Source organism: Sminthopsis crassicaudata, chromosome 2 (genome assembly GCF_048593235.1).
Source record: "Sminthopsis crassicaudata isolate SCR6 chromosome 2, ASM4859323v1, whole genome shotgun sequence".
Taxonomy (NCBI): Eukaryota; Metazoa; Chordata; class Mammalia; order Dasyuromorphia; family Dasyuridae; genus Sminthopsis; species Sminthopsis crassicaudata.
Window position 1 is genome coordinate 656,530,226 of NC_133618.1, and position 16,549 is coordinate 656,546,774.

Here is a 16,549-nt window from a genome sequence, read left to right on the forward strand (position 1 = left end):
GGAGAATGCACATTTGAAATAATGGCCCCATTGCATCCTGTGATTGGCTCACCCTTAGAGAATCTTCGACCAGGAGCCAAAGTGAGTGGGTTTAAAATAAAATGATATTTTTTCTCAATTACACTTAAAACAATTTTTAACATTCATTTAAAAATTTTTGAGTTCCAAATATTTTTATTTCATCCTTTTATCTCCCTCCTAAGATGGTAAAGCAATTTAATATAGGTTATATATGTGCAATCATGTAAACATATTTCCATAATAGTCATATTGTAAAAGAAGACACAGACCAAAACAAAACAAAAACAAACCATGAAAAAATAAAATGAAAATAATATGCTTCAATCTGCATGCAGACACCATCAGTTTTTGTTTGTTGTTTTTTTTTCCTGGAGATGGATAGCATTTTTTCATCATTAGTCCTTAGGAATCGTCTTGGATCATTGCATTGCTGAGAATAGCTAAGTCCTCCTTCATAGTTGATCAGTGTACAATATTGCTGTTATTGTGTACAGTGTTCTCCTGGTTCTTCTTAATGCACTCTGCATCAGTTTGTTCAAGTCTTTCAAGGTTTTTCTGAAAACATCCTGCTTGTTTTTTCTTGTAGTGCAATAATAGTAAGAGGGGTTTTAATACTTTTAAGTTTACTGTGTAATCTTAAACAGCAATTTGTTTAATCTTATTTACTAATCTTTTTAAATGAAATTTTATTTTGTTTTACAAGAATCTAATATGGTTTGGATTCTTGAAAATATTGTGCACGGCAACCACAAGATTATATAATGATCAATTCTGATGGATGTGGCTCTCTTCATCAATAAAATGAGTCAGACCAGTTCCAATTGTTCAGATAAAGAAAGCCATTTACACCCAGAGAGAGGTCTGTGGGAATTGAATATGGTTCACAACATAGCATTTTCAGTCTTTTTGTTGTTGTTTACTTGTATTTTATTTTGCTTCTCATTTTTTTTTTGGTTTGATTTGATTTTTCTTGTGCAGCAAGATAAATGTATCATTATGTATGCATATATTGGATTTAAGATACTACCATGTTTAACATACATTGGACTACTTGCCATCTAGGGGAGGGGGTGGGGGAAGGGGAGAAAATTGGAACACAAGGTTTTGCCAGAGCTAATGTTGAATAATTGCCAATGCAGATGTTCTGAAAAATAAAAAGCTTTAATAAAGGAAAAAAAATACATGTAGCCAAAGTTTAAAAAAAAGAAAGAAAATAATTGTATTGTGAACCATTTCCCACTTGTCTTTCCTTATAATGTCATGGTAGAAGGTATTCTAGAAAGTTTTTAAGATCTTGCCACCAAGGGCTGGGGTGAGATAGAAGCAATGTCTGTTTCACAAAGGTTAGACTAGTTTTTTGTTAATGGGAAGGGAACGCTTCTTTGTGAGTTGATTGGTCTAGGAGTTTGGGTCTAGAATTGTTGCCTGGAGAATCACTTCAGCCTCTGGGAAGCTGAGCTATTCTACTCTTATGGGGTCCTGATTGCCAACCACCTCAATATAGCCTTCTGTCTAGGTCCTACTTCCTGACCAGTGAGGAGGCAGACAGGGGTTGGACCAGTGGATAGATCATAATTGAATTTCCTTTCTATTGTCAAGTAAACTTTGTATTGGATATTCTATGGTCTATGAATATTTCATGTATTCCAGTCCTGCCCTGAGACTACAAGGAGCTAAGTTAGGCTTGGCCTACAGCAGGAAGCAGTGCCATACTCTACTGGCACTCACCAAGATCTTCTGGATGAGTTCCCAAACCTACAGTTTGTCTCCCCTTTAATTTTTTGGTTGAAAGAAGGTGGGGGAGGAAGAGGCAATAGATCAACCCTTCACAGCAGTTTTATTGCAACTTGCTATTCAAAAGTCTTTTAGTAGAGTTTTTTATTTTTGTATTTTTGCTGTGCTACCATTTTGTAGTTATCCCACTATATCTCAATAAATGATATTAATGGTCATTAAAACATAAGCAGTCAAAGAATTATGAATAAAAATAGTTGTAAATATAGAGAGATCCCATATGTCGAGATTTTTATCATATTTTGTTTCCCACAATCCCCTTTGAGTTAGTATAGTAAGCAACTTTAGGAGTAGTCAGTATAAAGGAACAATAAGAGGAAATAAGATTGCAAAGGGGAACCTAGAAATCACCTACAGATCATTCGAGATCAAAGGAGCATAATTTGTGAATCATATCATATATTGATATAAAAATCATATCTTAGGAAGCTTTGCTGAGTCAGGGGAACCCATCTAGGCCTATGATATGTAAATCTCAGGCAAGTTCCAGACTAGCAAAACCCTAAGTGTTACTGGAAATTCTTGAGATGAAGTAGATCTGTTCACTTTAAAGTTTGAGATGACATGAATGTTAGGGTAGTAACTCTCAGGTGACACAGAAAAAAGTTAGTTTCCCTCCTAAACTATAAAAATGAGATTCCAAACTCCTGTCCCCCAGGTACTATTCCATGTCCATCAGGTCCATTTTGCTAAGAGTTCCCAACTCTAATCTCTACCCATTCTGTTCCCCATTGCTGCCTGCCTCCGTCCGATACTCAGTCTTTACCATAACACCCTCTCCCGCTGCATCCCCTGCTCTTTCATTGCTTGTCTATTCTTTCCGTGCAGCTCTTGCCTCCTTTGGACCTCATTAGTGTGATTGAAGTCTCACTCCCCATTGCCATCCTGATTGTCCTGGTGAGATCAGTTGGATTAAAAACATACAAATGTAAAGCATTATTATGATTATTTCAATTTCACCTTTTTTTTCCAGTGTTGTCTTGAGGTAACAGTATCTGTCTCAGAGGCATTACTGACTACAGCCCAGATATTGGGTGGGAACCTTTTAAAGGTGACTTTAGAGGCTGCCTATTCTGTGCCTGAGAGTTTTGTGATCACAGGACCTCAACAAAACTACATGGTTGGTTTGCAAATTCCATCAGTTGGAGAGGTAAGGATGTGACACTATATTTCATTTAGGTATGAATGTTGTCTCATTTATATTATGTTTCTGCCCATAGTTATTACTTACAAGCCCAAGAAGAAATGCCTTCTTCTAATAAATGGCCTTGTCTCTAGGTTCAGATTCCTCCAAATGAATTTCATTTTTTTTTATCTAGATTTATAAAACATTCTCTTGGTTAATTTGATTGGGATAGAATTAAATTAGTCAATTAACCTAAGTAATATCATTAATTTTTTATTTAAATGTCTCAACTACATTTACTATCCCTATAATTATTTGTGGGTTTTGTTTACATATGTTTGCTCCATTAATATTTTTTACTTTATATTTATTTACATTTTCAATTTGTTTGAACTATGGAAGATAACAGTGGGGGAATGAGCATCCTCTATTTATTCCTTTATTTGTTTAAAAAAAAAAAAGCTTCTAATGCTTTTCCATTGCAAATTAATTTCCTTTTAATAATGTTATTTTTTATTAAAAATGGAATTTATTTTCTATAGAAAGACTATCCCATATTCTTCAGAAATGGAATCCTAAAGCTTGGTGGAGAAAGGGAACAGGTACCCCGGCCCAAAAAGTGGCCCATTGCCAACATCCTGGCACCGGGAGCTCAGTACATTCCTGATTCTTTCATTACTGGTGGTCCTTATGTTGAGGAAGATGGTGAACTCAACAATCCAGAGGTAAGAAAGGCTGAATCAGTTGAAGATGAGCAAAGGATGACCTGAACTCAGATGCCACCTCATACATTAATTAGTTAACTTCTGTGTGTATCAGTCAACTCCCTAAAATATCTACTTAGTCACAGCCAAATCAGAATTACAGATCCATGATCTATCACCAAAGCTTAAGGACTTGTTTTTTTTATTTTTTTTTTAATAAAGGAGTTGGTAAATAGAAAGGATAAATATCAGTCTGAGCATAGACACTTGCCTTTTCTTTCCCATGATCATTCTTGTGAAAAATTCATGCTTCAGTCATATGCTCTCCCTCCCTTCCTTCACTCCCCACTTCTGTCTGTCTCTACACACATATATATGCACACATATCCATACATTTATATTCTCTCTGTCTGTCTCTCTGCCTCTGTCTCTGTCTCTCTCTCTCTCTCTGACTCATTCTCTTCTGGTGAGGTAATCAGGATTAAGTGACACACAGCCAATAAGTGTCAGTTGTCTGAGAGCAGATTTGTCACTGGGTCCCCCTGCCTCCTGAGCTGGTACTCTTTCCACCGTGTTATCCTGTTGCCTCCTGCATATATTTTATGTAGTTTCACTTTTGCTATGAAGGACCCTGGACAGAGATGTTAATTTATGTTGGGCACATAGTCTTGGCAGTTGTAGACTGAGGCCTCCAAATTGGTCATTTTCTAGGACAAAGAATTCAGAAACCAAGCAGAAATTACAAAGAAAAGAATCGTTTGGGACTTGGAAAGTCGCTGCTACCTTGATCCTCCAGCAGTTGCCAAGTAATGTATCTGGCTAAGAAACAAATCTGTATTAACTTGATTTAGCTCTCGGGGCCATTAAGTTATTTTGAATTTTGTTTTTTTCTTCCTATCTCATAAAGTTCCTGGCCTTTTAGGGCAAGGCTAGATTGAGTGGTAGAGATTTGGGCTTAAAGAATTCTAGCAAATGTTTGTTGTATATGTGTATCTCAATGGATGTCTCTAATTTTTGCAAGACCATGGAATATGAGGATATTCTTTTGGAACACAGTATGTTTGTTGCTATTTTCTTTTTTAATTTTAATTTTTAATTCTGAATTTAAACACCCTCAAACAAAAAGAACATACATATAGCAGAATGCAAAAAGAGGATTTTCTATTAAGCCATAAATGTCTATTCCATATCACATTTTTAAAGTATATAAAAAATTCCATATTACTTTAAAAACTGTGCTTTCTGTTCTTTTTTTGTCCGTTTAAATTTTTTTTTTTTCAATAGCTCTTTTTTGGTATTACTATTGCAAACTCTTTTCTTTCCTACCACCAATTATTAAAAAAAAGAAAATAACAAAGTCACAGAAGATGAAGCCACACAGTGATCATGTCCAAAAATGTGCATACATACATGTTTGGGCTGCTAGGTGGTACACGGGGTCTGAGTTCAGATCCAGCCTCAGATACTCACAAGCTGTAGGAAAATCACTTAACTTCTGTCTGCCTCAGTTTCCTCAATGATAAAAGGAGGATGATAATAGGCTCCCACCTCCTGGAATTGTGAGCATCAGATGAGATCATATTTATAGTGTTTAGCACAGTTCTTGCCACATAGTAGTAGCTTCTGTGTCAGTGCTAGCTATTCATTCATTCATTTATTATCTTGTATCCCTCACCTTACTGTTAAGTAACATAAAGAGAAAACAACTAAAAGACATGGTTGGAGCTCAAATCAACTTCATGCGAAGGGACAGAAAAAACTTGCTGATGCTAAATTTTAATAATATTTGAAAGATCATGGAGAACAGGAAAGATGCCCGGCAGACTGGAGAAGAGCAAATAGTGGTTCAGTTTTCAAAAAAAGGACAAGCAAAGAGACCATAAGCTATTGTCATTGGGTTTGACTCCAATTCCTGATAGAATTACAGAATATATATTTTTAGTTTGCTTTTTAAATTAAAAATATTATTTTAAAAAAAGAGAGTGACGACATTGGTTATGTACTGATCAGAGTTCTTAAGTTTTTCAAAGTTTTTTTTTTCTTTATGATGTTGCACTTGACTAACTTTTTTCCAGGTCTACTCATTTTATTCTTCATCAAATTCATATTATCTGGGATTCTTTTAAATTGTCTGTTTTCTATTTCTTAAACAACAATAATCTTCCATTATCTACACATTCACAATTTGTTGAAGCATTTTCTGCTTCTTCAAAAGGCAATCTAAGTCATTCCCTTAAATTTAGAATCATTTTTTCTCTTCTCTTTCCTTTTCTTTTCTCCTTTTTTTTTTTTCTTTTCATTCTTTCCCCATCAGTTTTAGAAAGTCTATATGGCTTACAACTCTTCCCTCCCAACCACTATTCTCCTTTCTCTTAACTCCTTCCTCTTCCCTATTGCTGTTTGAGCTTTGATTAATTTTTCTCTCTCAGCTCTCTTTCTGAGTTGGCTCTCTCATTAAATCTGTTTTCACACTGGTGGATGAGGCTGGGATGAAAGTGAGGTGAGGGGAAAGTTCTTAGGAGAAGGACATGGGCACAACCAACTCAGAATTCTGGAAGTATTTCTGTGCTAAACTCTTTAATTATGTGTATATTCAACCCTCTTTTGTCTGTCTCAGATAACACTTGAATTCATCTCATGACTTCTTTTCCTCTGCTCTTCCTTCCATGTTTTTATGGTCTTCTCAAGTACTTTATCTATGAGCAACAGTTTGTTCCTACCTTTTTTCTACTTTCCTTTCTCTTCCAACACTTAAAAAAATATATATATAACTCAGTACCCTATGAAGACATTAGGGCTCTGATATTTTACTTGTTTCTCCTTGTAATGGAATATTAGCTCTATATTATCATACTTTCCCTTCCAATTGGTAAAATAAATTTGCCCTTCTAGATTTCTCTTGACAACTATGTTCATATTTCAAAATTCCTACTCAGCTCTAGCTTTTTCATCAGAAATTCTTTACATTTCTGTCCTCCTCGGATGTATTCTGATGGAGGTGGAAATCTTCAACATAAAGAAGATCCAACTCACTTCCAGTTGATCAATGATGGACAGAAATAACTATACCCAGAGAAGGAACACTGGGAAGCGAATGTAAATTGTTAGCACTACTGTCTATCTACCCAGGTTACTTATACCTTCGGAAGCTAATAATTAATGTGCAACAAGAAAATGGTATTTATACACATATATTGTATCTAGGTTATATTGTAACACATGTAAAATGTATGGGATTACCTGCCATAGGGGGGGGGGAGGGAGTGGAGGGAGGGAGGGAATGATTTGGAAAAATGAATAAAAAAATAAATAAATAAAAAAACATTTCTGTCCTCCTCTTCTCCATTAAAGATCAAATTTTCTTCTGAAGGATTATACTCAGCTTTCCTTGAAAAATTAATCTTGGCAGCAAATCTATATTTTTGTCTGTTAGATTATTGTATTCCAAAATAATCCTCTTCTCTGTAATGGAAGCCACCAGGTTTTGTGTGATCCTGACTTGTTTCCTTGGTTATTTTTGGATATTTGCAGTATTTTATTTTTCTTTGATGTAGGACTTATGTATGATATGTATATGTAGATTATGGATTGTGATTTTGGGCACATGATTTTCCTAGACATATTTCTCACTGCAGTGACAATTTAAGTTGGTGTTCATTCTGTTTCATGGACATTGTATATAATGATGGCAGAACACATCTCAGGTTTATGGGTAGAGCATTATGTTATAATTATTATTGCTTTGCCTTTTTTTTTTTTAAAGTAAATATTTTGATTGAGTTAATGGAGTTAAATGGTTGATTTGATAAATGGGAAATACACTGGTAGGGACTCGGGAGCTAAAGTTTAGGAGAATAGCTACCCTCCAGAGTTTTCCCTAGAATCATGAGTTGGTGGTGGCCAAACCCTTCTCCTAAGAACTCTTCCCCCCACCTCACCTCCACCCCAACCTCATCCACCAGTGTGAAAACAGATTTAGTGAATAAGCCAACTCAGAAAGAAAGCTTAGGAAGAGAAATCAACTTTACTAAAACTGGCTTTACATAGCTGTCTCTTTTTTGTCTTGTAGTTTTCAGAAACGAATTGCAGATTGCCGTTTCTGGCCCGTGGAAATGACAAGAGTTCCCATAATTCCTGTGATCAAAGGGAAATCTGCAAAAGTTGATAAGGTATGTTTTCAAGTCAATTTGCTTACAATGGGAAATGCTGTTATATAACATAAGACCTGTCATATTGAGTTCATTATTTATTTAGTTCATTATTCTATCTCTAATTCTGATATCAAAGGACTTTTTTTTTTTTTTTAATTTTTGAGTTCTAGGTTTTCTCCCTTATCCCCAGCCATAATTAAGAAACCACTTGTGGGTATACAAAACATTTCCATAAAAGTCCAATTTTTACATTTATTTTTAAATTTTTTGCAAAGGACATTTTGAGAGGGACATAGTTATCCTTTTTGATGTCAGCTTTAAAAGAATAGAAATTTACTATTCTACCCTTAATAACTTAAATATATTTATTATCCATATATTTGTCTTTCTTCCTTTTGAGCCTAATTTTTTTTGTCTACATTTTTATCAGAGTAACATACTTCATAAGTTTGCTATTATTAAATAAATTTTCACTTCCTTTTATTTTCTTAAATTTACTTCCTTCAAATGCCAATGTGTTTATTTTTCTCCTAGTTCTGGTATTCTAGGTTGGATTTGATAACTAAGTCTTTCTTCATCTAATCATAATGTTTATTGATGAGATTGAGATAGCAATACCTAGTTCAAAATAAACATGTGACAAATTCACAATGGCCATTCTTTCTGGCAAAAGGCGGATTTATTTAGGAGAATAGATTACAGACAAAATAGGCACTAGTTGCTGCAAATAAGTTGAGAAAACTTATAGTTAGCAAGGAGAAAGACAAGTTCCCTTGGGGAATTAACTAGGAGAAAGGAAATACTCCATGAGTTGAGAGTAAGCCATTGATTGACTGGCAGGTTAGACTGACCAGATTTAGCTAGAATAAGGAGAAAGACGCCATTAAAGGGAAGGCCCTATGAGGGAGAGAAAGAGAGAGAATAACTTCATAGTGGGCTAAGCCCTGAAAAGAACTTAGCAAAGATCTTCATCATAAGCTGACCTTTTATAGAGGAAATAGAGCTTTGAGGGTTTAACTTTAGGTACAAAGGCATGAACTGAAGAGGACAGGGTCAAGGAACCAGACAGAAAGCACCTGGCAGACCAGGTCTTAGACCTTTCTAAAGATGTGCTAATTATTATCTCAAAGGTTGTTTAAAGATACCCACAGGTTGAGAGATGGACCATAAGGGTTGATAAAGAGTTCCTTCCTAGAAAGTCTGGGAATTACCTGATAATAGCTTCTTCCTGACAAGGGAAGAGAATAAATCACATCAATAAAACCTCCAAGATTTCACTAGAACTTCAAGAAAAACTGAGAAATCTCACCTGGATGTTCTTCCCATTTCATCTTAGGTACCTTAAGCACATTGGATTTTACTATCCTGAATGCTGTGCTGAAATTTGGAAGAGAAATCTATGAAGGAATAAGTGTTACATTAGGAAAACTCCCGCTTCTTTCCTAATCTGTCTTTGTTTTCAAAGTTTAAAATGCCTTGATAAATGGAAAATTAATTTCTAATTCTCACATGATTTAGGATGATCAAAGAAATGGATGGGCACATGTCATCTGAAAAACAGATTTTTAAAATTAGGATTTCTGCTTTTGAAAGATAAATTGTTGAGAGGGGATATAATTGAAGTCTGCAGTTAGGTAGTACAGTGAATAAAGTGCTGAGCCCAGAATCAGGACAATCTGAATTCAAAACTAGCCTTAAACACTTACTAGCTGTGTGATGCAGGACAAGTCAGTTAACCCTGTTTGCCTCAGTTTCCTCATCTATAAAGTGAACTGGAGAAGGAACGACAAACCCCTCCAGAATCTTTGCCAAGAGAACCCCAAGTGAGGAGTGGACATGACTGAAATGACTGAATAACAAGAAGAAACTGATATGTATTGATATACTTTCATCTAGTTATGTGTTGTATTCTATACAATAGGCCCTCTTCTTTCCACGTGATTTTTCCAGACTAAATAATTTGCCTTATCTCTTTTGAGAAGTTACAGAGTATATTGAGGAGAACATTTAGTATTTGATACTTTGATTCCATCAGTAAGGTCAGCCACACACAGGAGCTTTTCTAGAAGACTTCACCATCCATAGGAAAACCCTCTTTCTATTTGGATATTGTCATGACCGTGGGAAACACCTTACACATTAGTAAAATAATGAGAACATTCAGAAACTTGTAATAAGAACACTGAAGGGCTGATGTTATATAATATAAAGATTGGTTGAAAGAGCTGAGATGTTTTATTTGGAGAAAATATATAAAGGGGACATTTCAAGTATTTGAATGGTTGTCATGTGGAAGAGGGAATAATAGATTTGTTCTGTTTAGCTCCAGAAGGTAGAACCAAGCATAATGGGCCAGAGCTGCAAATAATTGAGTTCTGTTTAAAGTCATAGAGAACTTGTTTTAAAATTAGAACTGCCCACAAATGTCCCTAAGTGAACTAGATGCCTTAGGAGGGAGCGAAGCCCCTTTACTGGAGACCTTTGAACAGAGGATCATTGACCACTTCTCAGGCATGGGGTGAACAATTGGGATTTTTTTTCCTAACTCTAAAATTCTATGATTATTTATGCCTTGGCTGATAATGACCATTAAAGGTTGGTTGGAAGATGCATTTTTCTAATACTCTCAGCTCCATCCCTGGGGTTTTTTTTTATTAGAGCATTTTCCCTTTGGTAATCATCACAGATTGGAGTACCAGATCCATTTAAGCAATTAACATTAATTAGCTTTTGCAAAAAGATCTTTACTATAAAGACATAGCAAGAATTAAAGTTAGGAGGCGTTTTCCTCTGAGCACCCAGGGACACATTATCCCTAAACCACCTTAGTTCTTAGGGAGTGTAGGCTTAATTTAAAGCAGTTTACACATAGCACTGCCCCCAACAAATTCACTTCTGAATAGGACTGGCCAATAAATGGATAAGTCTACATCTCTGCTACTGCTGAGATAGATCAAGCAGGGTACTTCAAGGTCTTGGCTGCTACCTTACTGTGTTTGACCTCCTGCAAATCCCAGGATGCATTCCAGCTCCCAGATAGAGGGAAGAGTTAAAATCTTACTTCCCCTTTTCCCACTGAGAGTTTACAATAGTCTTTGCTGTCTCTTCTGGACACAGCCAAAGTTCAAAGAAGTAAGAAACTTATTTTGTGTGATTGCATGGTTAATGTCTTTTGAATGTGCCCCAATTCCCATTCAACAGCCAACCCATAATATCCTCACTTTGTGGGTTAGCAGATGGCAATCAGTTACAGAGTGGGTACATATGCTCTGAATCTGGGGACAGAGCCCTGCCATTAGATAACATTACACTGTTCCCAAAGCAAGTTCCCAAGACCTTCCATGTGGATAAACTGGTGCCAGGGAGAGCACACCACATGTGCCCTGCCCATGACACTCTACTCTCTGAACTCCCTTTACATCTTCAAGGGGGTAATCTGCCAGCTGCTAGGCAGCATATTCCACTTTTGGATAATTCTAAGTGATGTAGATTTTTGCAACATTTAGACTAAATTTATCCCTCTGTAGCTTCCTCTTGTAACAATTGACTCTGCCCTCTGGAGCTGAACAGAAAAAGTCTGATCCTCCTTCATATAATATCTCCTCAAATAATTGAAAATGGCTGTCAAGTATTGGAAGATTTATCTTTACAACATATGGAAGAACTATGAGCAATCAATGGGTAGATGTTACAGAAAAGCAAATTCCTTCAGGGCCTTGGCTTTTGAAACAAAAGATAATCAACTACATTGATTCATATGACTAATAGTTTCTCTGGATTTTTTTCTCCAGACTGAGGATGAAGGACAAGTTTTCTTTCATGGTGTGGCCTATGTTAATATGGTCCCTTTGTTGTATCCGGGTGTGAAGAGAATCCGAGGAGCTTTCCGTGTTTATCCTTACGCAGATGGTACAGTATATGAGAAGGTAAGAAATAACTTCATGATATTTATCTTTTATATTATCATCAATGAGGAAAACATCTTGTAAAACTTAAAATGCTAAAGAAATATGAATTATCATTATATCAAAATTTTCACATCTGCAAGAATGCACATTTTTTAAGCTAAGGATTTTGGAAGTATTTTTTACTTGGGATATTGTTATATAGTGATATCATCATTAAAAAATAAGAGGAAGATCTTAAGTATACTGGATAAGATTCTCTGTTAAGAATCTGCAGAAAGATATAAATGAAAATTGTATAAGATGAAGGTATGGATCATTTGTGGTCTGCAAGGAAGGACAAACACAGACTAATTTTTGAAGTTGAGGTTATGAGACATTTTAAAATTCAGGAATAAATAAATATCATGGAAAAATTATTTGCCACAGTGCAATTCAATGAGCATTTATATTTATATGTCCTGAAATTCGGTTCTGATCTACTTCTTGCAGAACATCTTCCCCTTCATGGCCCTCTGGTGTTTTGGCTTCTCCATTCACCCACTCATACTGTCCTGTTCATCCTTCCAGTGATCCAGATTCATGGTCCCAGTCATCCTAGACTTTTCTCTTTCACATATCTATTGCCTTCTAGTCAGCTACCAACACACTCCCCTTCCTTCTACTTCCTTCAACACTTAATTCAAGCCCATCACCTCTATTGTACATTATTATAATCACTGGTTTCATTGGGAGGTAACTAGGTGGCATGATGAATGGAGCGCTAGGTCTGGGGTCAGGAAGGCCTGAGTTCAAATCCAGCCTCAGATACTTAGTTGCTTTGTGACCATAGGTAAAACACTTTCCACCCCAGGCTCATTCCAGGAATATCCTTATCTCAGAATCTCCTCCTCCATTCTGCTCCTTCTCCTCTTCCATTCTGCTCTTCCTTCTCCTCCATTCTGCTCCTCCTCCTCCTCCTCCTCCTCCTCCATCCTCCTCTGCCATCCTTATCCTTCTCCTCCATTCTCTTTCTCCTCCTCCTCCTTTTCCTCCACTCAGGCTGGTGTTGCTTTCTCTGGGAAGCCTCCCTCCCACTCATTAGTGTTCTTTTCCTCAAATTAGATTGTATTTATTTATCTGTCCCCCGACCTGTAGTGCCACTCTAAACATAAGGAAGCTTCCTGAAGGCAGGGCCAAGACTGTGGCCTTTTGGTACTTTGTGCCCTCAGTACCTGGCGTGGTGCTTGCATATAGAAGACGTTTAATAAATGTACAGAGAGCAAGCTGGGAGGGAGAAACAAAAAAGGAGCAGCTGTTAGTGATAGCAGGTGTTTACAGTAAAGGCAAGACTGTACCTCAATTTCTTTTTGGACTTTTGCTGCTGTTGTTGAACCCAATTTCCTTTGCATGTGACCTGGGACAGAGAGTACACTCTCCATGTTTGATTACTGCCTTTTATTTTTTGACTCAAGTTACTTTGGAGTGGCTGGTAAAAGTAAATGCAACCCAAGCCCTGGTTTTGAGTAGGTCCTGATTCACGGAGTACCTTGGACCTGCAGTACTCTTTCTGGAGACCCAAAGCTGGCTGCATAATTCTAATAATATAAAAAAACACAACACACAAAGGCAACCCAGCTTGGAATAAATGTAAAGATTAGTATTGATTCTCAGGGTCAGAGGCTGGTAGATGCTGAAATGTGGCAAATGAGGCCAGTTACAATTCGATACTGGTTTTGCTTATCACAAAGAAGGGTTATAGGAGAAGAAAATAAAAAGGATATGATTACTTTATAAAAAACCCAAAAACACTTTTAAAAGAGTAAGGTAGCTTCACTTCAAAACTCACTGATATCCTTATAGAAATAGGGGAACTGTTTAGTAGTCAAGGTCATATTAGCTTTTTGATTCCCTAATATTGTAATTAAAGCACTGAACTGTGTCAAAAAAAATGACTTATGAGTTTGTCTTTACTTTGTTTTATTTTCCCTTTGAAAAACACTTCAGACAAAGTGTCTGTTCAGCCTTTTCCGGGATCTTGGACATCAGAACAAACTGGGAAACGTTCCAGGGGTCAATTCCCCACTGGCTAAACCAATTCTCAGCAAGAACCTGAAGGAGGAAAAACCGCCCAAAGAGAAAGACACTGTAAGGAAGGTGTGGAGCTTAGAATGTATGCGGCATGGCAGGCCAAGTGTCTGAAGGTGGTACTTGAGACTAAGGTGTCTCCTAAACTTATTCCTCATGTGCAGTCGCAGGAATTCAAAATGCATTCTTGACCTCCTAGTGCTGCAGGAGATCAGTGGGTTCAGAGGTGCAGGGAGAACACAGGATTCTCTTTCAGTCAAAGCTTTATTTTGAAAAAGCAGGTGGGCCAAGGAGCATGGGTAATTAATTGGCAACGAGGGTCAGGGTGAAGAATGCATATGGACCATAAATCTGGCTATAAGCCATAGTTAGGAATACTAAAATTGCTAGAAATGCAGAGATTGTTAGAAACAGTGCCGTTTAGACAGTAGCTTGGCCATGGGACTTACTGGACATAGAAATAGTCAAAGCAGCAAGGTGGTTGCCTGGGTTCAAGGAACAGTTACTCGGGGAGTGTTTCTTCTGTGGCCTTAGCCAGTCTAAGTATGCTGATATCAGTGACTAGAAAATGCTTATATTAGTCATGTTTATAGGCTAGGCTAGGGCCCAAAGTCAGGGTCCAACATGTCCCCTACAGTAGGATCTCCTGAAAGGTTGAGGACATGAGGCTGGCTTTGGTGTCAGGAGAGCCCGGTTTCAGGGGTGGCCTTGATGCAAACTTAAGTGTGCAGACAAAAGGGGGCTTTCAGGTCTTGAAAGCTCTAGTGACTCTAACTGTATATTACAGACAAGTCATAGCTGATCCAGAGAGATCTGATCAGATCATCTGATCTCTGCATTCTGTGGAGAGAGTTTCTTCCCTTGGAATTCCCCCATATCTATGAAATCACAGTTCTAGATCCTAAAGAAAATCACCACCACAGTAGCAACAAGAGTAATGAGAAAGTTATAGTTTGTAGCATTGTCTATATTGCTTTCCTTGCTAATCCAGAGACATGTGATATTTTGTCTGTTGAGTTTTGTGCACTTCCTTTCTCTCCCCCCCCCCCTTTTTTTTTTAACAGACATCTAGTATAAAATCACAGAGCTCAGACAACCCTCTGGAAGGTGATACTTCTCTGAACCAGAATTCAGAAGGACAGGTAATAATGATTCAAAGGCAAAGCTAGATTTGTGCAGAAGTCCCATCTTCTGTGGTAGCTATATCAGACAAGTTTCATAAATTTTCTGAGTTTTTCAAGATTTATTAGCTTATGTTATTAAAAAAAATCTATAAAGAAAGGGCTATCCAAACAGCTCCAAGACACCATCTGGACTCATTGAAAAGAAAGTGCATTTTGAGGGCACATGCTAACTGTAAAATTTTTTCAAAGCCAAGCTTCAAGCCACAGCCTTTAAATCTAAACCACTATTTTATAGGAATCATTTTTTAAAAATACTGTTTTATTTTTTCTGGTTATATATGTATATTAATTTTAATATGAATTTATTTGTGAATCATGTTGGGGGAGAAAAATCAGAACAAAAAGGAAAAACCACGAGAGAGAAAAAATAGAAGAAAACAAAAAAAAAGTGCACATAACATGTGTTGATTTATATTCATTCTCCATAGTTCTCTCTCTGGATGTAGATGGACTTTTCTGTCCAAAGTCTATTGGGATTGTTTCAGATCACTGAACTGCTGAGAAAACCAAGCCTTTCATAGTTGATCATCGCACAATCTTGCTGTTACTACATACAATATATTCCTGGTTGTGCTTGTTTTACTCAACATCAGTTTGTGTAAATCTTTCGAGGTCTTTCTAAAATCAGCTGGTTATCAATTTTTAAACAGTAATATTCTATTACTTTCATATACCATAACTTATTCAGACATTCCCCAGTAATTGAGCATCTACTCATTTTCCAATTCTCTGCAAACACAAAAAGGGCTGCTATAAACATTTTTTGTACAGATGCATCCTTTTCCCCTTTTTTATGATCTCTTTGGGATGCAGGCCCAGTAGAGACACTACTGGTTGAAAGGGTATGCACAATTTTATAGCCCTTTGAGCATAGTTCCAAATTGTTCTCCATAATGGTTAAAGCAGTTCATAACTCCACCAACAATGCAATGTATACCAGTTTTTCCACATCCCTTCCAACATTTACCATTATTTTTTCCTGTCATCTTAGCCAATCTGAGAGGTATGAGGTGGTACTCCAGAGTTGTTTTAATCTGCATTTCTCTAATCACTAGTGATTTAGAGCATTTTTTCATAGAACTATAGATGGCTTTAATTTCATCATCTGAAAATTGTCTTCATATCCTTTGATAGGAATCAATTTTTGATAGGAAGAATCATTAAGCCTAAACAGAATTTTCTTTAGAAATGTCTTTTCCATTAATTTCTTACATTTTAGTTTAAATTTCAACTGATATTTTATATATTTCATAATGAAATCCCATCTTTTTTTAAAATGTAATAAATGTGGAAGAAATGATTTTTCTTAAATCAGAAAATTTTTTCACATAACTTTCATGTCTTCCCAACAAAACAAAAAATTTAGAAATCAAATCAAATGAGAAATACAGACATCTTTCGTATTCAGAGTTCTTTCAGAGGTACAAAGAAATGCATAACATGGTTCTTGCCCTCAGCAACTAAAGTCCAATAAGGGAGAGGTAATATGTATTATTCCAGCACAGATGATATTGATTGCTAAATGAATAATAATGATAATAAGTGTTGTGATTTTAGAGAAATAAAGTAGCTTCCTGTGGGCTATAATGTTTGGGAA

At 36.4% G+C, this 16,549-nt stretch overlaps 1 protein-coding gene across 8 annotated transcripts in view; it reads left to right on the plus strand.

Moving 5' to 3' along the window:
- The window catches only part of CFAP70 (cilia and flagella associated protein 70), a 67,504-nt gene that overhangs the window by 8,286 nt on the left and 42,669 nt on the right, over nt 1-16,549 (plus strand). For all 8 annotated transcript variants that reach the window (XM_074296836.1, XM_074296837.1, XM_074296838.1 and 5 more), the window contains 8 exons: nt 2-81; nt 2,789-2,965; nt 3,484-3,666; nt 4,357-4,451; nt 7,715-7,814; nt 11,588-11,722; nt 13,688-13,828; nt 14,833-14,910. In XM_074296836.1, the coding sequence (XP_074152937.1) occupies nt 2-81; nt 2,789-2,965; nt 3,484-3,666; nt 4,357-4,451; nt 7,715-7,814; nt 11,588-11,722; nt 13,688-13,828; nt 14,833-14,910 (989 nt within the window). The remainder of the gene's footprint in view (nt 1; nt 82-2,788; nt 2,966-3,483; nt 3,667-4,356; nt 4,452-7,714; nt 7,815-11,587; nt 11,723-13,687; nt 13,829-14,832; nt 14,911-16,549) is intronic.